The sequence below is a fragment of the Platichthys flesus genome, chromosome 3 (assembly GCF_949316205.1).
Source record: "Platichthys flesus chromosome 3, fPlaFle2.1, whole genome shotgun sequence".
Lineage (NCBI taxonomy): Eukaryota > Metazoa > Chordata > Actinopteri > Pleuronectiformes > Pleuronectidae > Platichthys > Platichthys flesus.
In genome coordinates this window covers 21,691,559-21,714,178 of record NC_084947.1, presented here as the reverse complement: position 1 = coordinate 21,714,178, position 22,620 = coordinate 21,691,559, and the positions used below count along the sequence as shown (strand labels likewise).

Below are 22,620 nucleotides of genomic sequence, written 5' to 3'. Positions count from 1 at the left end.
TCAATGGGCATCATTACTTTAATGGTGACACCTTGCATTCCAATGACTTATTAATTTACATATAAATTATGTATTACAAAGCTTTAATGGAAAATTACACTTCTCTATTTACATCTACTAAAGTTGTCAGCCAGGGGACATCAGGCCTGCACTCCCCAGCTCTGGGTTTTAGTGCAGGTCATCATTATCTGGCCGACCTGAAAGGTGACCCCGCTCAGCAGGACACAGGTGAGGTTAACTGGTGTGGAAGTTTGGGCCCGGAGTAAACAAAAAAAAGAATTAATTGAAAATGCTGGTGAGGAGTTGTACTGTGTATAAAGTAACAGAGCAGATGAGACAAAGCAGAGGGGAAGTGGAGGGTAAAAAGCAAACAGACATTACAGTTCCACCAACGGCCTCGATGACTTCCCTCACGTAGCCTTGGGCCCACCCTGGGGTCTCTGAAGTGGCTCGTTAAGCTCAGGAACATAGACTCAATTACCCTGGGCAAACACGCCGCCACCGCTCGGTGTTGTGTGGGTTGGCTGGTGGGTTTGTTCTGTCCGTCCCTAGGCCATTCAAACGTCCCTTCAACCCGAGCCCCCCCCCAGGCCCCTGCTGCGTGGCACCGCAGTATGTGAGCCCTCTGTGCTCCGAGTGATAGAGTCAAGCTGTTCCTGCTGAGCGGAGGTCAGGGTCCTTCAGTCAGCACCTCGGCCCTGAATAGAGCACACAGGAATCCCCCTTCCCTCCCTAACCAGGTCTGAAACTCAGCTCTCTCCTCCAGCCCCGGTCCAAATAAACCTGGTAGCCCTCTCTCTCGTTTTCCTCTCTCCATCTCCTGGCACGCTGTCACTCCCCTCATCGAAATCATTAATCAGACGGGGCAGATTAGACTTCAAATAAAAATAAACTACAACCACCAAACTACTCTTCGCTGCCCCGATTCCTGCAGCAGACATCCTTATTGACAGTTCTCCTCCTCCTCTGCTTAATAGACCCAAGATGTCCAGTACAGGCAGCTGGAGGAACATTTAAACACTTTGGCAAACTCTGGGGGTCTATCACTGCTTTATTGACATAAACAGCTCCCCTTATCTTTGATAGTGAGGACTCTTGAGGCCTAACCTGTCACCCATGTAAATACACAACAGATAACCCTTATCAGTTTGGCAAACCTGCTACCCAGCTTCACCCAAAACACACATCTTTTTAAGGGATTAAGGGGATTAAATGTGCAACTTGAATGTATTCAGACTTGTATTTTATCCACTGACTACTTTATCCCTCCTTCCTCGTTTGGCTCAGGAATATAGGCGGGAACTGGAGGGCAACAGTGCCACCTTTGGGCGGGGCTGAGTAGTGCAGCTGTAATAGAGCTCTCACAGTTCTGTTATCAATAGATAGGGTTGCACTGGGCCTGGGCTGTGGCATCCACACAGCTTTTGACAGCACATGCTTGTGGTTCATCTACATTCCTGCATGACTTGGGAGGAAGGAGGGCATGGGAGGAAGAGAAAGAGTCCTGGGGTCTGCTGTTGGACTCTGCTGGGCCCTAAACAAGCTGGGGCTCCCTAGGCCGGGCTCTCTGCTGGCTGACGGACAGGCGGCCTGCCAACTGTTTGTGTGTGTCCATGGGAAATGGGCGGTGTCGCTGCAGCGACGGCTCTGGGGCCATCCATCAGTGTCACGGGGGATGAAGAGGGGGTGGGGGTGTGTGGTATGTGTCACCTCTAAGACTAATGGACAGGAAGTACAGCCAGAGAAACAACAATATTTGCAGAATATATATTCAGAAAAACGTTAGGGCTCTGTCCACGTTTCTCGTACGGTTTCAACACAACCCTGAGCACGGGCCTTATTCCTGATTGATGAGCCTGTTTATTTTAAAAGAAGCTAACTCTGTGGCCTCGATAACCTGATCTATAGCCAATGCACTTCTACAGAATACATATAACATGCATGTAGATGGGATAAGCATAGTCTTGGTTATGTCATGACATGTCAATGACACTAACCTGTGCAGCCAGGGATTACATCCATGCCTGTTTTAAGATGAGATCCTACTGCACAGGAGGGACGTCATAAATTGGACAAAGCACTGTGTAAATTGGTGCCATTTTGGGGCCATATTAGAGCGAGAGAGGGACCAAGAGAGAGAGCGCAATAAACCCAGGCTAATTTCTTTCTACTGTGGGACCCTGTGTGCTCAACAGTGGTCAGAGACCGAGGGGCTTAACCTCAGCAGCCGGTGACCATGGGGTCCAGGCCGGAGCGCTTGGTGATGTTGACCTTGACCACCTCCTCAGCACAGGTTGGGTGGATGCCTACTGTTTGCAACAGGTGGGAATATGTTGCCCCGCACCTGAGAAACACACAATCACACACACAGAGTTAATTCAAGCTGCTGTTACTCACACTGTATCATGACCGACAACTGTGTAAGTGATCTACGCTTTAATGAGTCCTGTAATTTTGTGCCATCAGTCAATTTGTAAGAGCTTGTTTGTCCTCAACATGGTGTGTAGCTTAATTTGAAGCAAGGTTGTCTCTGCTGAAGAGCTCGGAGAGGAGCTGTATCAGTGATGTGTTGTAGAGATTTACTGAGGCAGTCTGTTGTTTATAGCTTTTTAAAGTAAATGACTATCAATGATCCACCAAACTCTTGCTTTACCTGCCTTTTGAAACAGTAGTCAGATGTACAATTTAAAAAAAAACGACAGAAGTAAAAAAAATTTCACTTCTATATCTTCTGAAAAATGTATAACATATATACAGTGCAGCCAGATCAATTCATATTCCGTTCTGATCATCAAGTTGACTCTAAAGCTAAAACACATAAACTCAACACAGAATGTATCACAAATGTAATCTAGACTTACTGGAAGCCGAGAGCAAAGCCCTGTGTGACTTCTCCTGCATTGGGACCAGTGAAGTGCAGACCCAGGATCTTCTGATCTCCACCTCGCTCACACACCACCTGAGGAAGTTTAAAACACTAAGTATAGGCAAAGTATAGGCAATAGGCATTTGCACGTTGCACATTATTTTCATCTTTGTAGTAGGTAGACCAGGAAAAGTGGATCCTAAATCTGATTCACTAGGCCACAGATGTAATCAGAGGCTGGTGGGACTATCTAACACTACGTATTGATCCCTCATACATGTGAGCAGTCTGAATCCCACTACCCTGCTGTAGTAGGCAACACTTTGTACTGCTCCTGTCCTCCAGTGTGTCTCCCACAAAAACGAATAACATAGTATATATAATATACAAAATAAAAAGAACCTGATTCAAAATATCGCACAGAACAACTCATGACAGGTCTGCAGGTCAACCTTACCTTTATGTAACACTGGCTGGCATCACGCTCGGCGACAGTGAATTCCAGAGGCTTGTAGAAAGCATGGTAGACCTACACAGACAAACAGAGAGGACAAGTAATATAAGCAGAAATTAAATGATAAAGCATGTATTATTGTTGTATTTTGTGTTCTGCCGACTTTTATAAAACAAAAAGCTAAAACAAAAACACAGAAGGAGTCTTGTGTATTTTGTACAGTAAAAACCTACGGTTACTGAGATATAACTGAATTGTGAAAAAAGGAGGCACTTGAGTTAATTGCACTGTGATGCATTAAGTCAGTTAATATCTTACTAGTATTTGAAAGTTCTGCTTTACAATAGAATCAGTAAAAAGTATTTATTGAATATAATATCAGGTCATAGCTTCATTCATTACATCTTGTATTTTATGTCTCATCACTACATGCTGATTAAGACGACTGTGACTAAAATACAGCTGATCCTTGTTAACACTGATTCTTTCACCCTGATACAATCTTTGTAAATGCTAAATCAAAATCTCAGTGCTTGCTCACGATGCCGAGAGATTTCAAAAGTCCTGACTATGACGTACGTCGAGTGCGTTTTATTCCACGGGGCAAAACGTGCCGACACAGGTTGTGACGGCCGCGCAGCTGTCGGGGGCCTGGTGCTGCAGCTCCTCCTCAGATCTCAGCGCGCCTGTCATCACCCCATACACACCTCAATCAGGCCTCCTGCTCGCCTGTCAGTCACAGCTGGGAGCCCCACCTCGCCCGCTAAACCGTTTATCTACAGCCTCCTGCAGGTGTTAGCTAGTATCTGGCACAGCATGTGCGTACACAAGCAGGTAAAACACAGAGCTGCTTATATTTGCATTGTGTGTGTGTGTGTCTGGGTTTATGGCCGGCTTATGGTACAGCATGACCAGTTGAAGCATGACTTTGTACTTTTGTGCATGTGTAGCATGTGCCGATAATTTATTGGTAAAGATACAAATCTCATAATGCAACAAAGTTAAAGTTAAAATGGTGTTGGAATAAAAAGCTATTTCTGCATCAGAAACAAATATTTAATTGTAAAAGTAGTTAGAAAATCCATTTTCAATTCTTCAGCAAAGCACAGCTGTTATCATTATTAACATAAAAATATATGTATACCATAAATGATATTATTTTATATTAAGTGGCATTCCAACCATTGTGGCCACTTGTACAGCTTCATTAAAGACTGCTAGTTAAGGGTTCAGGTCCCACCTCCTCTAGTCCTCATGTGTAATTAAGTAATGCACATAATTCGTTAAGTATATAGTGGAAAAATGTATTTTCCTAGTTTGAATAAGTCATTATGAAAAACAGGTTTCTTTTAGGTTGAAATGTGGACATATACAAAATTGTATTTAAAATTAAATACATTCTGGAATTATTATCAGTTGTAAATTCACTGCACATAAAAGTATTAGAAGGACACATCTATGTTACCTCAATGCCGTCTTTTCCATGTCTCCTCTCTGCCTCCTCCTCAGACAGACCTACACAGCCGTACTCGAGAGGGGTGAACACTGTGGTGGGCACCTGTCCCACAAACACATCGAAATATTAACTCCAGTTGTCCTCTCAGGAATACTTTCACTTTTATGAATACTTACATATCCAAAATACTGACATATTTTAATTATTTATTTTAATCCGAAACTACATCAAAAAGATCGTCAGTATATCAGTCTTACAAATTCCCATTATATGTAGGTTGGGAAACTCAACACTATATTCAAACACCCATTAAGACTTGGTGACTGATACATTTCTGTGTATATAAGTTGATGAAGAATGATGATATATTGAAAAATGTTGTATGTTTATTCTAAACTTATCCTGGAGAGAAGTTGGTGGTTTGGTCAGATGGGGGTTTGGGTGCATATGATACTCAAACTAAAAAGTTACCAGAACGTATTACATTGTTATTTATGTCTAACTGCAACGTAAAAAACAAAGAGCTCAAAAGACACAAACCCGTGAAAAATTGGAGGAAAAATAGCAGCTTGTCAGTGTGTGTGTGTGTGTGTGTCTTACATTGTCGTAGTTCATGAGCTCCGTGCTCTGACCAAACAGTCTGTGGGATAGAAGTTTTCCTGCTTTAATTGCTGTCGGTGTCAATTCAGGACGACCCTAAAACAGGAGAAATGCTCATTTATTCATCTGTAAACATATAATCACAAATTATTTTAAATGAAATTTTCCTTTTTATTTCAGAAATATCAGACTTTTTCCTTTTTAAGAGCATACAGTCCAGAAATAGTGTAAATACAAACACTTTTTGAAGCGGGAGGCACTGACTGACACAAGTGGTGAGAGTTAAAACATTTAAACTATCTAACACAAATCTCTGCTTCTAGGATTTTGACTTCATTGTCCTGGATGTCCGCCAAAACACACACACACACACACACACACACACACACACACACACACACACACACACACACACACACACACACACACACACACACACACACACACACACACACACACACACACACACACACACACACACACACACACACACACACACACACACACACACACACACACACACACACACACACACACACACACACACACACACACACACACACACACACACACACACACACACACACACACACAGAGAGAGAGAGAGAGACACACACACACACAGAGAGACAGACAGAGAATGGTACAGGAAACAGTAGGGCTGCAGGGCAATTCTAAAGGCATGACTTAAACCTGTTGAATTACCATCGCACATCCTGTTGTCCAAAACACCTCCTGCACCTCTGCATGTATGTGGATGTGCTCTCTGGTATTCCAGTAACTGTTTACACACCAGACAGCATTCGTCATTATAATGCATTTGTTGGCACTCTTTCCTGAGATCAAGAATAACAGCGATGGACAAATCGAGAGATACATAAACCATCTCGGTTTTAAAAAAAAGGAGAAAATAAATCCTCCCGTTGCCGTGAAAAGTTGACAGACAGATTGGGGTGAATCACGACTCCTCAAAGCCAGCTGTCAATCAAAAAGTCGCTCAGCGATTCTGTGTGTGTGTCATGGGGCCTGGGAGGCAGGAAGGAAGTGCACAGCTGGTGGTGATGAAAACACAACACTGGCGTTACATTGAGCAGGTAGAACTAGTATTAACATGGCTGGAGCCGCTCTGAACACACAGTGCCACTGGCTTCACTTCGTAATCAGTCTCTTGCCAAGTGCCCACTGCTGGAAAATCTTTCTTTTATATATATGCACAAATTAATGTTCTACCTGTGAGATAATAATCATGAATTTAGATTTTTTTTCTCATCACAATGTAACTCTGATTTATTTTGTTATTGATTTTACCTCTTATCTAGAGGTTAACCATTTTTATATCAGACATCGTAGAAGCCGAATTAATTTACAAGATGGACAAACACATGTGAATGTATGTAAATATACATACACATGTATATAAATTAAATCAAATGAAATCAATTTAAAAAAAAATATTTGTACAGGTCTTGGTTGAAATGAGTAGTGGAACCCAAATGAGAGATTTTAACTTTGGGAAAATAAAATACAAGTCAGAGTTGCCCTGAATCATCCTTCACAATCTTTGCCTAATAGCTGGAGGTTGTGTGTGGCTCATATGCATATAAAGTAAAGTTGGACTGAAACTGCCAAAAATATAAAATGAGAAAGCAATAGAAAAACAGGCCCTAAAGCTATATGATTTGTACTAAATAATATAAAATGGATGGACCTGCAACTGGCTAGAAAATAGAGTTGGTGTATAGTCTTGATGAAAACACTTTAATCGGACCCTGCCCCACAAATTCAGGTGAAGACTTAGTTATTACTGAGTTATTAAAGATAAGGCTTAAATTAAAATGATCTACATCTGAGTTTGAGCTAATTTTTAAATAACATTTGAATTAATTTGCATCTTAAGACTTAATCCTGCAGCAGTTCCTATTCATGTAGTACAAACAACTATGAACAAGAGCAACATGGTTGACTGAAGAAAAAGTTTGAATCTGATAATTATAGGCCAAGATCTGAAGTGTTAATGAATATGATTTGTCTTGATTTATCAATATTCGTGGACACTGGAGATTGTGTCAGAGTCTTGCTATATGTAACATGTATTCTTTAATTTGACTCATGCCTGACTCAGTGGGAACCAGCAGAAGGATGTTTCAGGTAAAGCATCAAAAAATGTGGCTGTGTTCAGAGTGGACTTTCTGTCACATTTGAATAATGTAACAGTATTAGTTTATAACCAGTATTATATTGATGTGAAAATAACTTAGTGATGATTCTGTATTTACTGATATTTTCCAGAGCCGTTATCTGGAGGTGAGTGATTCCACATTTCGCTCCCAGTGATGACAGACTTTTGGACGAGACTTAACTGACGTGGGTGTGGACTTCCAGTAACTTTGAACAGTGTGGATTTCCACACTCTAAATTAACACTGCAGACATGCGCTGTGTTTTGCTATTGCCGTAGCTTCTTCCGGCAGTGTAGCCAGTGCTGACAAAACCTACCTCACCAATGTCACCGAAAGCATAGATGTTTGGCACCGAGGTCGACTCGTCAGCGCCCAGAACTATTTTCCCCGTCTCCTTGTTGATTCGCACGCCAAGCTTGTCGAGGCCCAGTGCCTTGGTTTCAGGGACTCTACCTGAGGAAACAACACAATAACAGTGTATTACATTACAATTATGAAGTGAATTGTGGAAGAGGAGACAGGCGCTCTATAGTGTTCATAACATTCTATGTTCAGGTTTTCAGGCACGTCCTTAAGCCCCGTCCTACACAGACAATTGAGAATGTTTCTAATCAAAAACCTAAAGATAGCTTATACAGAGGGAGGCTATCTGCAGCTCAAACAATAGAGAGAGGGCTTTCTAAAACTATAAAGTTGTGTAACACAAATAGGATTGTGGTTTTCCGCTGATTCACCTTCAGGGGGCGACAATGTGCGGTGTAGTATATATGAAGATCTACCTTAAGAAATTTGTTATACGATGTCTTCGAATAAAATAAGAGAAAATCAACTTCTAAAATAAATAGTTAATTATAATCATTCACTATAAACTTCTTAATAATTCCAATAATAGCTAATTTATAAACCAACAAGGCTAAGAGTCTACAACCATGCTAGCTTCTCTACAAACTGTATTATGGCACAATGTTGCTTTGAGCTAAAGACTGACATAGCTTACATAGCCTCAATGAAAATGCTAACATGCTGATGCTTAAAACTCATAACACATATGTTTACCATTATCATCTTCTTGACCGGATAGTATTCTAACATTTTATTATTAGCACTCAGCACAAATCTGAGAGCAGACTGATAGGAGCACTGGGCAAGTAGAACAATAATTGATCTGATGAAAGGACTAGATGAAAAGTCGGGGGATCACCAAAGCTATTAGACTACATCATCTGAAAACCAGAACTATAGATAGACAGAAGTGCCTATCCATATAGGAAAGTTCAAGCTATTCAAACTTTGAACTGAACGTGCAGAAAATGACAGAAGATGAAACTCATTAGGGTTCATTCTACGCGTAGAGACATTTGTGGTCCACTGTTAAAACCGTTGAGCCATTGTGGCCATTGATGCTTATTTAAAAATGTCAAACACTGGCAGGAACAAAGTGGGATTTCCAAATTTTTCTCAGTTTTGTATCATTTCAAATTGAATATCTCAGGGTTTTGAACAAGTAGTTGGACAAAACATGCAATTAACTAAAACATCTGGACAGCTAAAAGCTCTAGAGGAGGAGAAATGATGAGCAGCTGGGAATTGCTTATCCCATCGATCCCATGGGACACAGAGGTGCGATTTCTGACACTTCCTGGGAGACGGTTGACTGATGCTGTCGACACTGAGTCTCCATGGTGATAGAGCATGAACCACTGCCTCCTCGGCCTTCTCCGTAGCTCCTCATAACCTGCCTGGGTAGCATAATAAACACCCGGCCCGAGGTACCCGTGTAGATTCTATCTGACGGCAAAAACAACAAACCTCCGAGACCCTTTTTCCTGACTGGAGCCGGAGAACAACGCGCTCCCCCTCTTCTCAGACCAGTGGGCTACAGGGACCTGTCTAGTTCTCCGCAGCATGGGTGGTTGAATGGAACAGAGAGCACAGACGAGGAGGACGGACAGGAAGTTAGCCAGTCATGACCATTTCCCAAAAGCAGCACTTGTAAATATTTTCTTGTCGTCTATAGCCACAACATTAGAAAAGTCCATATTATTCTCTAGTTGGTGTTAAGTTTAGTATAATACGCATAGCTTCCTAAAGAAAGTATCAGATTTTCTAATTTCCATTTTATGTTTCTGGCAAAGGGCTCAATACTCATACCAAGCATTTTTATTTAGGAGAAGTACAAGAATATTTAAAAAATTTCAATTTTATTTTTTATTTTTTGTAAACAGATTCTATCATTCCAACCTTCCATCCATCAGTATTTGTCATCAATTGTAACTTAAAAAACACATCTGTAACTGGTGTATATACAATGTTAATCAGTGAATGATTGATGACATAACGTCTGTAGCCATATAGCATATTATTTGTTTATATATTAATACTTTCCTCACTTTCCTCATCAAACTATCTGTTGAAGGCCATGAGAAACAGCTGAAAGCAGAAACTTAGTAAGTAGATCTTGAGTTTTATTAGGTTGAACTGATAGATGCATGGTGATCAGTCCTCCAGCAATTCATATTTACATAATTACTATGGACAGCTACTGAACATTTATTTAAAAATCTGAAACCACAAAATAAGTCACAAAATATGACTGCTGACAGACTGGTTAAGAAGTTCAGGTATGTTACACTCAACAGCATAGATGACGAGCAGCCTCAGGCAGAGACGAGGAGCAGGCTACAGAGATCTGGTCAGCGCACTTCTTTCTTACTCCAATGTGGACTGAAGTGACATCTCACTATGTTCAACTACCCTCTAGTGCCCCTAGTGTGACAGTCTGTGACGTTTCCCTTCAAACTCTAGTTTAGCATGTCATCATCGTAAACTATTTAAAACCTATTCGTAAATGATTTGTAAATGTGTATAAACACACTAACGAATGCTTTATATGACACAAAAGATGTGGTAATCATATATCATTATATATGATAACTGTGTTTGATTACATCGAGTCATCAATCATTCTTTACCTGTTTCTACATTAGTTACAGTTCCTTCATAGAATAAGTTATGATTCTATATGAAGCAACAAACATAAAGAACAATATTTGTTCTTCCTACTGCCGTTAACTTTGACAACATTAGAGTGTGATTAGATCTCAATGTATATATTTTTTTTAACCTATAGATGCTCAAAGGGTGTGGGGGATTTGTGTCCATTATGGTCTACATCCTGTGGAGGGCTTACCTCTCTGACAGCTGGTGCAGCTTAAACACTTTATACTTGAGATTTTTCTGCTTTGAAAATATTACATTTCAGCTTCAGTTACAGTGAGATTATCAGTATGGGCCTACAAAGATCTTTATCAGGAGAATCTGACTGCTGAGTTCAGACTTTCTCTGTCCATACGAGGCGTTCCCGTCTGTAATTCCACTCGGTGCTGAACTGTGGCACTGACCACATCTCCATTGTACGGCGACAACACAACAACAGTGAGGTAGCTGATAAGGGACTTGGTATGAGCTGGGACACACACAGACTGTGGTCAGACACATGGGCTGATCTGAACAAAGCCTGTTTGGACATAAAGAGGAAGCCTACAGACGGCTACGCTAATTAGCCACAACAAAGCTGAAATGAGACCTGGACGCTTATCTGATCAATCAAATGAACAAAGACAAAAGGGAGTGGAAATGAAGGGGAGGTGTTGTTCTTTGGAGAAGAGATTGCACGGGCCGCCCCAAAATCCATTTAAGACCAAAATAGTTTTATTTCATAGTGCAAACAGATTTAGATCTAACTGGCAGAAGAAATGGTTGCTGTCTGTGGATAATAATAAAATCAAGGGAAAGGAAAATGAAACAAAAAAATATGTTGGGTGAGTGGTAATTACCAGTGTCCAGAAACGAGAAGTGTGATTCCATACTATGTTGTATGAATCACAGTAATCACGCTCTTGCCCCCAAAACCATCTATGTAATATGATTGAGTAATGCATAATATACACAGTCCCCTCTTGTTCTGATTCATTTGTATGATTATCTATATTTTTGATGCTACAGAAAGATGTAGACAGAGGAGCAACTTTAGATCAGGAACTTGATCTTCAAAAGGCAAATGTGCTTTCAAAACTGTGACATCCTCGAGTACGGTAGAGCAAAGTGAGGAGGAAGACTAATGTGTCCACTATCTGCAACCAGACAGGAAGAATGGAAATGTTCTGTTTCCTGATGTGTTTCTGTGGGCACACCTGGACAGGGGAGCGGCCATGAGGCCAGGAAGGAGCAGGGGAAAGGTGGAGGCAGGCAGGGCTGTGGAGAAGGATGTAGCAGACGCTGGTGATACTGTCCCCCTCTCCCCTCTGGCCTTTAATAACTCCGCAGAGGCCTGGGACTCTGCCCGGCCCCTAGTGTAAGGTCAGTGTAAAGGGAAGTGGCCTTGTACTCATAACTCCTGCATGCACACATCAAAGAGCAGAGACCAGGCTGTTACTGGTTCTCACTGAACTGTATGGGAACTAAAGCCGTCATGGATATGCAGTGAATCCAGTAAAGGTTTGAAATAGAGGGAACTGCTACTTGTATTTTCACAATTTCTGGACAAACTTTTGATGAGTAGAAAGGTTTGATTTAATATGATTGAAATTTAAGCTGTGGTGATTAAGATTTAGCAGCAGATGATACAAAATACGATGTGAAAGAGAGTTTTGTGGTCTGTGAATTAGGACAAAAATATATTTTGGGGGGGGTTACAAAATGTCAAGTTCTATGCAGAGTTTTGGCGTGAACTCTCACTCACTGCAGCATCTCACGCATGTAATGACAAACACCGACCCAACTAGCACTCACTGCATATAGCATTCTCACCAGCAGCCTCATGGCGAGACCATGTGGGAATTCCGCCACGGGCGAGAAGAACGAACGTCATTTCAGCTGCGGGGTCACGCACATCCTTGTCACTGTCACACGCATGGAGCAAAAGGACGCCGTTTCCCTCACACACACACACACACACACACACACACACACACACACGCTCATAAAGCAAGAAACCTGGAAGTCCGATTTTCGGAAGCACGGCGTCGTCTTTGAAAGCACTCAACACAAATAAACTGACGGCTGCGGCTCTGACGGAAGTCCCCTCCATTGTTACCCACACTGCTTGTGGAATGGCACAAGTGAAATGATGGAACAGAAAATGTAAAGACGAGAGAGGGGAGGCATAGAGCTGGTTGTAATGGCAGGCGGAGGGCCGTGGGCAGGGATGGCAGTGACAGATGCAGGGTTGGTTTCCGCAGGGCTGGCACGGGCAGGAAGGCGCAGAGAGGGAGAACAAAGAGGGGAATGTGGTGACCCTGTGCCTGGGTGCATCCTGCCCCGTCCTGCCCCTCTCCTACCCGTGAGCCAGCTTTGGGTGATTAACACGTCCCCTGGCCATTCCCATCGCTCAGGCTTTATTACTTTGTTTTCAGCCTTGATTCTTCTTCTATCTGCTGACACTGCACTCTATTGAGGATGACAATGAAATTGATGGTGGCGGGGGAACACAGTCATAGCCTGGTTTTATGTCAGGGATCTATTATTACATTGCAGGGAAACAATACAGGTGTAGATTAACATGCCGTCCCTAGAGAAGTTTTGAAAATAGGGGATAGGGGGTTAATCACTGTACTATGAACTGATTTAACTAATTTCATAGCAACGGTGTTTTAATATCTGATCATGATTTTGAAAGTTGACTTCATAATCAAATCGAGTTATGAGATCATCTCAACCATGTTTTTCAACTCCATATCATTAGATTAGTCAATCCAAGTCTGATTGAAGCCCCAGTTAGAACCTCAAAGGGAAGGCTCTTTTTCCCTGATTCAAGTCCAACACATGTTGAAAGACAAGTGCAAATCAAGTCGAGTCAATCACAACAAATTTCACGTCAAGTCTTCAGTATATCAAGTGAGTTCCTTTAAACGTAGCGTCAATGTTTTATATTCAAGGTGCGAGGCTGTGCTAGAAATGACCAACACGGTCAGGCTAAAACCAGATATTTAAAAATCATTGCATTCAAGTCTTGTATCTAAACTCAAGCTGTCATGTCCTGTGTCGTCATTTTTGTGACATTTGTCTCAAGCCTACAGCTTTGATGTTTTTACAACCAACACAATGAGCCACGACCACTTCAGGGATGTTGTCTGTACTTGAACGACTGCTTTGATCTTCATGTGGAGGAGGTGATGGTTCATCAAGCATATTGCTTATGTTACCTCCCTCCTTAGGTACCTCTGGTGGAAATGTTATCATCGTTGCTTGTTGGTTCGTCAGTTAGTTAGCAGAAAATCCCCAAAATACTGGATGAATGCCTAAAAACTTGGTGGAGGGATGCGATATGGGCAATGATAGGGTGTTTATTGTAATTTTTTTATTTCTCAATAATTCATGGGTCTTGATGAAAAAAACAAACATCAGGCGCTGATATTTACGAGTGTGTGGAATTTAGTGTGGATCCCAATAACAATCTGTATCTAGTGAATCTAAATTTGGTTGCATAGGGGACTGAGAGGTCTCTACTGAGGCTCATTCTAGTTTTAGATATTGATGATCTGTCGTTAAGAAATGACACACACATGCACAATCAAGATGACACACAGACTCACCCACTGCCCACAACACGGAGTCGTAAGTGTCCTTGTGCTCATTGCCTGTCTGGGTGTCGGTCCAGGTTACCTGCAAGGCTCCTGAGGACAGTTTGTCCACTCTCTTTGGGACACACTTCCACACAAACTTGGTCCCATACGTCTCCATATAGTCTGTCACTAGACCTGCTATTTGCTGCATAAGAAAGAGAGAATACTCACATTCACACACGATGACATAACCATCATGATAATCAGATAATGCACACTTTAAGGCAGTGAGCAATACCTGATCAAACCCCCGGAGGGCGATACTGCGAACCATCACTGTGGTGTCCAAGCCGATGCCTGTGAGAAACCCTGCGCACTCAAGGGCCACATCTGAGCAACACCAGGTTAAGGACTCAAGTGCTTGATTTACATTCAAAGAGAGCACCATTAAGAGTGAACCTTAAAAAGTCACAGTCATGCAGCATCTTAACAAAATAACTGTTAACTGTTTCTAAATACAGTAATGTAAAAACTTTTTTGGACCAGTCTCAAGGTATTAATGGAAATACTAAGAGTTAATAATATAATTTGAAACTGATCACACACTGAGGTTACATTGTATCGAATCAATAACTCAACACTCAACTGATCACCAGGGGATTTATGCGCTGGCTCCATTCACCAGCTCTCTGGCAGACAAAGGATACAACTGGCTCCAACCACAAGTCTGCAAAAAACAATAAAGAGAAGCTCTCAGCTAAACTAATAATACAATAAAAATACATTTCATCAATTGTTCAGCACACTTTTGGCCAAATAAAACAAAGCAGGTCCAAAGTTGAAAATGTTTACTTTAAGTCCTGGAATTAGAGAGGCGATGAATTACAGAACCTTACCACCTGAGAGGGAAGTCAAGAGGTGTGAAGGAAATGCACAAGAAGGGGACAGAAAAGCAATGTGTGTGTGTGTGTGTCTGTGAAGGTGTGCGTCTGTGTGGTCCAGGTGAATCACAGGTCTAATCCAGCACTGACATCTGTCGGTTGAGGAGGGCTAATTTCTAGCATTTAGGCTAATCCCTGCGGATGGGGTGTGCCATGTTCATGGCTCAAGTCCGCACATCAGTCCGCTGAGTGAAGCCAGTCACCTGCATGGATGAGGCCTCTCTCCCCCTTGTTTTAACAAACATTGGCTCAGACCTGCTTCCCTTTAGTTCTGCTCCACCTGACAGCTCTGGGTGCCTGCAGCACTTCCTGCCCTCGTCCATGCTCACACTAACCACTTAAAGCCCCAGTGCCCATGTCCCCCACGTCTGTGTAACGCACCACTGTGCTTAGCAAGTATTGTGAAGTGGCTTAAAGAAGATTAGGCAAAGAGCTTTAGCTTGATTCTACACTTTCATCACTGAGAAACTGGGTCCTTTCCCCTAACCCTACTCCTCACCTGCTGCGTCTGGTTGTATTTTAATATGGGTCTGTACAGATGTGACACAGAAAATAATCTTTACAACCATTTTCTACAAATGGGTCGTTTGGGAAATGGACTCAATGAATGCTCACCGTCCAAAATGTTATTTCTATAGCCCACATTCACAAATCACAATTTACCATCCTAATTAGGCTTAACAAAAACCCTTTTAACAAGGGAGAACCCCCCCCCAGAAACCTCAAGGAGAGTTACAAGTGAGGGATTATCTGAATACAAAGAAACTTAAGCTACTTTCAGACGCGTGCTGAACATTTTCCTCAAATTTTCTAGAGGGGCTGTATGTGAGAACGCAAAATATCTAAGTCCGTCGCTCTGGACATTTTCCAGAACTTTTCCCGCTAGTCCCACTAGTAAAATGGCAAGTAGATGTCCAGACAGTGAGTTAGGGTTAACCCCCTTACCCTGACCCTAATACATCTATTGAACCACAGATGCATAGGGTATGAATGCATTGACTCTTGGCTGCGGTTTATGGGAAATGTAATCTCTGGCAGTCCCTAACTGTTTCTTTTTAAGGTTTTACAGTGAAAGTGTTGCCAGCTGCACAAAAGGTTTGTAACATGAATCTGTTTCCTGCTCCCCACCTAGATTGTAATCGATGTTTGAGACAAAATCACCATGCTAGGTTACTGAAAACAGCACAGTCAAAACAGTTAATATGTTTAATATAAAGAAATGCTGCCAAAGGGAAAAAGGGGGAGGCCGTCTCGTCCACACATGGTTCTTCTTATTTTACACTGGACTTTTGCCTGAGGTAACAAACTGGACAAGGAGCCACACTACAAACTATATAAAAATACTGAGGCTTGGCTGTGTCGCAGCACTGGTGTGTGTGTGTGTGTTGGGGGGGGGAGGGGTTACAGTTTTCTGAGAATAAATATGTTGCATTGTAAAATTAAATAGCATCAACCCCAACGCAACGCAACACACGGCTCCCTCCAGTATCAGAGTCCTGTTGGCACGTGCTTAGCGCTTTCTCCCAGAAGCCTGATGATGGCAGCCAGCTCTGGGACTCGGCCCTGGGGCCAAATCTGTCATTTACCTCTGTGTGTGCTCCAGGGCCCATTAGACAACCATCACTCACTTGGACCCCCCCCCCCCCCCCCCCCCCCCCCAAACCAGCCCTACCAGAAGAAACAGCCACTTGGACCTCACCTGCACAGCTGACAGCTCTGCAGCACAACATCTCCAGCTCATGGAGCTAATGCTAACCCACATCTCACCCCTTGAAGCCTGCAGGGACGTAGAGGACCGCACTAGCTGTCACACACCTACATGAAAGGACTTCCTGAACTCAAGTGTTCTCTCTGAGAGGATAATTCTGCTTCCTATACAAAGATGTTTGTTGAATGGGTGAATGCTACAGTGGTAATTGTTAAAGGACAGTTCACACTGATTTGTTGACTGTAAATGATTTTGGGTGGCCACCAAGTGGTTAAAAAGCAGAATAGCACACTTTTTGCCACATCTCACATTTGAGAATAAAATCATACAGGAACTGATGAACCTGAACAATAGCAAAAGGGAATAAAATGGAGCATTTCAACCACAACAAATGTACAAGCCCTACTCATCAGACAAACCAAATCAAATCTAGATAACATTTTTTTAAGTAAAAAACAATTAAATGTCCAGGCCCCAGATGAACAGCCAGGCACACATGAAGCTGGTACATCGAAAATGATAATTTCTGCTTATCCGTCTCACCGAGACAAACAATCGACACAACCCATGTAATACCACAACCACAACCACCAATCAGCGTCTGCATGTGGTGCCAAGAGGAAACGTCAGGGAAGGACCAATTAACCAGGTGATGACAGGAGCTAAATGGTTGGATTAAAGGGCTTGTTCTGTAAAGGTCAGGATGCACGCCGCTAATCTGAATCATGAGGCGAGGACAGGCTGACAGGAAGGGAGAAAAACAAACTGCATGTCACTGATGAGTGATTACAGTGCGTGACAGTAGGACATGGTGTGTCAGCGAGCAATGTATCGCCTGGGTAGAGCGAGACATTAACACTACAGAGGTTAGCGGCTGTTTCCCTTGTTCCTCTATGTATCAAGAAAGATGCCAACAAGCTTTATATAAAATATTACAATGCTGCTGGAATATTGAAAAATGTTTGATACTGCAATTTGACCAATATCATACAGCACCGACTTGTTAATATCTCCTCAGTACAGCAGTTTAATACAAGCGTGTTGCCAGGTAGGAGTGGGTGGGTGTTTTGAGACAAAACTTCCTCACGTTTTTCCGGGCGATTTTTTCAGCCAGAATATGTCATCACTGGTGATGCCATGCTCCATCGCTCCAGGGATCTGTAATAAGAGTTAAAGCAGTGAACATAACCATCAACCTATCAATCACCTATCAACATATCTATCTATAATAGATGGCTCCCAAAAAACCTCCGATCTACGGTGTGTTGAGACTTGTGCACTCTATGTGCCATCATGGAATGCTACGAAACCTCAGGCCGGTTGTTTTGTCTGCTGCTCTCTCCCACTCTGTCTCACTCGTCTACCTGGTATCCAACCAACCAAACAACAACATACTGGCAGAGAAATCCTAATACAGATGGTACTTACACTTGTGGGGTACTTAGGCCGGCCACCTGTGGCGATCACAACGTTCTTGGCAGTGAGGATGGTCTGTATGACAGAGGAGGGGAAATGAGATGAAAAAGTCTCTGTTCATATCCTTTAGAAAACAAGGAAATGTCCGATGACAGAAAGTGGTCTCCACAGTATTGTACAATCAGGTGATGATGGAAACACTCTGAAAACACTGAAACAAGCAGCACTGTCAGTCAGTATGAAGTTGTACAGAGATTTATAAAGGTAGGATCACAAAGTTGGTTTGGATTTATATTTTGCACTTCATTTTATTAAGAAACTAAAAGAGCATTAAATTCATCTAAATGCAAATTCATTAGAAAAGGATACAAATAAAAGTGGTGGCTAAACTGAAACTGTGTAAAGAAATTGAGAAATTGAAATAAATGTGAATTAGTAGCTGACCTCTTTTCCTGCTTTAGTTAATCCTTTAACAGTGTGTTCATCCACCAGACTCCCTTTCATGTTCAGATACTTCACCTTCCTGCAAAACAGAAAACAAACAGGTTTCTCTCAGTGGTGCATTTATTTACACTAATATAGACCAGTAACTAACTGTTTTCAATTTACTCATAACCATCCCATTATCAAAACCAAATTATTTCCACTACTTCTTCTCTACAATAATCGTTGACCAAGAAAATGTTAACTTACAAACGATATTAAAAACAAGATTTAGTTGTACAGGAAAGAGGCTTCACAGTGAAAGATAATTCATTATTTGTTACCTGTTGTGATTTGTTTGTGTTGAAAGATTTAGTCTCAATTTTGTTTTAAGAAGCAAACCAAAATCAATACAGCAGCATATGTTCTAGTTTGCAGGATTTGACAGAATAATTTCTACAATTAAATTAGTCAGGTTTGTCAGGTTAAAAAAAATAATCATAAATTACGCTGTGCTGCTGCTATGTGGAAACAGTAATTCGAAAACACTGAACTGTAATGTATAGTTGGAAGTTAAAGTAATATTGAATTTCAGTCCCCTTCAACATTTACTTTAAAATTACACTTTTGATTGTATTATTCAATCAAATTCATGCGCTAGCTGTTAAAAACAACTCTCATCTATATTTACAATCTGTATTTCAGGGGAATATAATAAATTCAAAAAAAAAGTATGTATACATATATGCAACACACATATATATATATACACACATTTTGGGAACATCCATGTAGAGGTTAACACCTGTATGCCTTCCAGGCACTAAGAGTCATTCAGCTGTGAACGCGCAATACATCATATCTGTTGTACGGCTGTGAGACTGTTAAGGTTTTTAAACATTAAAAAACTGGGAATTATTATTTATTAACTTCTGTTAGACCATAATCACCACATTTAAATGAATCAATCCGTTAAATAATACATCACCAATGAAAGAACCAAAAACGGCTACAGTGAGCACATGTGATCTCACTTACTTGTCCTGTAACTGAACTCTGTGACCCCAGTTCAGAGACCTGACATGGTTTTGGATAGCCTCTGCCATGGTGGCCCTGAAAACACATCACAGGTGATAAATACACTAGAAACCTGCCTTCATAGACAAACTAACAGTGCACACAAGATGCTCTTCATATGCCTGCGTTTGTGTTTGTGTCCTCAGAGGAACAGTTAGTCAATTTTTTTTTATTTATGAGAAAAACATTGACTCACTAAATCTTTAATAAACTTCAAATGTTGGCTTATGTTCTTTTTTTTAATTGATTGAAGACTTTGAAAGTATTTTCTTCGACTGTTTTTATTCTTAGAAAAGAACATCCAATCCAATGTGTGTTGTTTTCCAACAGAATGTGAAAGACTGTGTGTACCTGAAGCATAATGTAATCTCAAACATGTTCTGCCCTGGACGCTGTCTTACTGTAATGCGATCACTAGATGGTGCTGTTCAACTACTAATTCTAAGAAATTAGAATTAGAAAACATTTAAAATCAGAATGATGAAGATTTCTCCCTTGAGCTGGCGAAACATTAAGATACATCACATTGAACTTGAGTTGGACTCACCAGTCATGGCACACTGGCCCTGTGATCTTCCAGCCGAACTTCTTGGCATCTTTCACTGCAGTGCCAAGTAGAGCGGCCTGGTGCATCAGCTTCTTAGGAATGCAGCCAACGTTAACACACGTACCACCAAGACCCCATTTGGTACCTGTTTTTAAAAAGTATTTCCAAACGACTTAATGACCTGTTTGAATCTTCAAACAACAAACTTTAATTTTGTAATTAACTGCAATAACAAATTTAATTTTTTACCTTTTGCAGATGGTTCCACATAATCTAAAACGGCAACTCTCTGTCCCAACAGTGCCGCTGTAAAAAGTGTATACGTTATAGTAAATTAGATAGAAATGACATCAGGAGGCACAGATACCTGACTATAAGAAATAATGGGAATCGGCGATATCACCTTCTTTGGAACAGGCCAGCCCTCCAGAACCCCCACCAATAACCACCAGGTCATAGTCAGACCTCTCTGTGTGGGAATAATGGATGATTAATAACTAAGTGAACATTTTGTAAATAATAAATAATAAACCAGTTTTTGTTACTATCGAATATTGGTTTCAGTGACCATAAATCCATCTTGGTTTGGCTCTTCATATAACACCATGCAAACATGTGGCAATTTAATATTATCTAACTACAGAGGGATATTACACAATAACCTAGCAACACTATCACGTTCAGAGGTGCTCTTCTATACATCTATATATTATAACTCACCTTATGTACAATAACACAGGTCTTATATACTATAAGACTAACACTTTCAGAAGTGCTCTTCTATACATCGATATATTATATATTATAACTCACATTATGTACAATAACACTTGTCTTATATAATAGATTATTCCCACCATATTATCCCACCAGTAGCTTTGTTTGAGCTGGGGCGGTTTGCTGATCATATGTAAAAGTATGACCTCTACACACACAGCAATTTATTAGGAACACCCAAGTACCTGCTGATTGGTGCAGTTATCTAATCAGCCAATCATATACTACTGATGCAAGGTATCAAATCATATCAAGCAAACAGCAACATCAGTGATCTGAGGGTCATGATGGTGGGTGACAGACAGGCTGGTTATTGGTCTGAAACTGATGATCTCTGGGACTTTCACACACAACAGTGTCTAGAGTTTAAAAACTATCAATGAGCAGCAGGTGTAGAGACTAACATTAGGAAGCAGCATTCACATGCTGTTTAGTTTGAATGACTTTAGCAGAGGTTCATGTCAGCTGACACTGACTCTGACAGCGCAGAACAGGACAGTTACACCACGCACTGCAGAGAGATGCGTTTTCTAATGTGGACATTTACGGCACCAGTGGTGATTACATGAACGGACATGATATAACAGACAGTTAGCAGGAGCTTTTTTGTTTTGAGTTAGCTACATGCCAACAGCAACACCTCCGCTTATTTAACCTGAGCCCGGTGTGTTCTCTGCATCTACAGATAATATAAGAACTACGCAGCCAGTTGCTTTACCTGTCAGCGTCCTTGTTAGGACATGAAACCACTTGGTCCTTTTCCACCGGTGTCTGCTTCTGCACAAAGCAGCCATGTTGTTATTATGAAAGGACCCCAGACTGCTGAGGTTGTGGTTACATATTTGCCTGAACAAAAATGGCTCACAAAGTCACACAGGGTCATGGATTATCGTCTAAAAACAAAAATAAAATTATTAGGCCATTTGATACTATTTAAATAAACAAACCGATATTGAATACACATTTATTTGCATGTAATATATATAGTAAAATATATATCAAAATGGTCACTTGCGTTATTATAATTTATCTTTCCATTTAGTGCCTGGAGGTAAAATAAATATCTAATAAGGACAGTTTACTGTGAACATAACAAATAAAGACATTTTCGCTTTTGCAATTTGGGGGGACTGACCCTCCTGTATCTGCCTGCTATTAAAATCTTAGACTCTAAGGGGCGCTATAATGACCTTACACCTTGAGTCTCAATAGAAACTTCATCAAAAAAGACACAGGGGCAGGCAACAGTTTCTTTCCAGGCATGATTTATTGAAAACACACCAAATTTATACTCTACAAACCAGTAGTTTTCCGTTATGTTTAACAAGCGTAATATTTGCCTCTGGGTATTAGTAAAATGAACATAATACATTCTGTCACTGTGGCATAGCTTCTGCTCGCTACCAAAGCATTAACAACTTCACTCCTCTAGGAAATCAAAACCATTTTTTTCTTTATTGACTCTATCTCTTTTAAAAGTTTATAATACAATGTCATACAAGGCAGAAACCCACCAACAGTCTAAACTACTCAGGTCTTGGGAAAGGGGGGGTGGGGGGTTGCAGGACAAACGATGAATGAGTGAGCTGAGTGGAGGACAAAAAGGTGGGGCC

At 41.2% G+C, this 22,620-nt stretch overlaps 1 protein-coding gene across 1 annotated transcript; it reads right to left on the bottom strand.

The window, feature by feature from the left end:
- txnrd2.2 (thioredoxin reductase 2, tandem duplicate 2) lies at positions 1 to 21,802 on the bottom strand. Its single transcript, XM_062384665.1, has 17 exons — positions 21,726 to 21,802; positions 20,634 to 20,699; positions 20,480 to 20,536; positions 20,231 to 20,375; positions 19,645 to 19,719; positions 18,628 to 18,706; positions 18,196 to 18,258; positions 17,855 to 17,925; positions 14,826 to 14,845; positions 14,417 to 14,508; positions 14,149 to 14,323; positions 7,872 to 8,008; positions 5,377 to 5,472; positions 4,786 to 4,878; positions 3,324 to 3,395; positions 2,862 to 2,959; positions 1 to 2,344 (listed from the first exon to the last, which is right to left on the bottom strand). The coding sequence occupies exons 1-17, from the start codon at positions 21,799 to 21,801 to the stop codon at positions 2,221 to 2,223; spliced, it is 1,539 nt and encodes a 512-aa protein (XP_062240649.1). The 5' UTR covers position 21,802; the 3' UTR covers positions 1 to 2,220.
- Between the last annotated feature and the right edge of the window lie 818 nt (positions 21,803 to 22,620).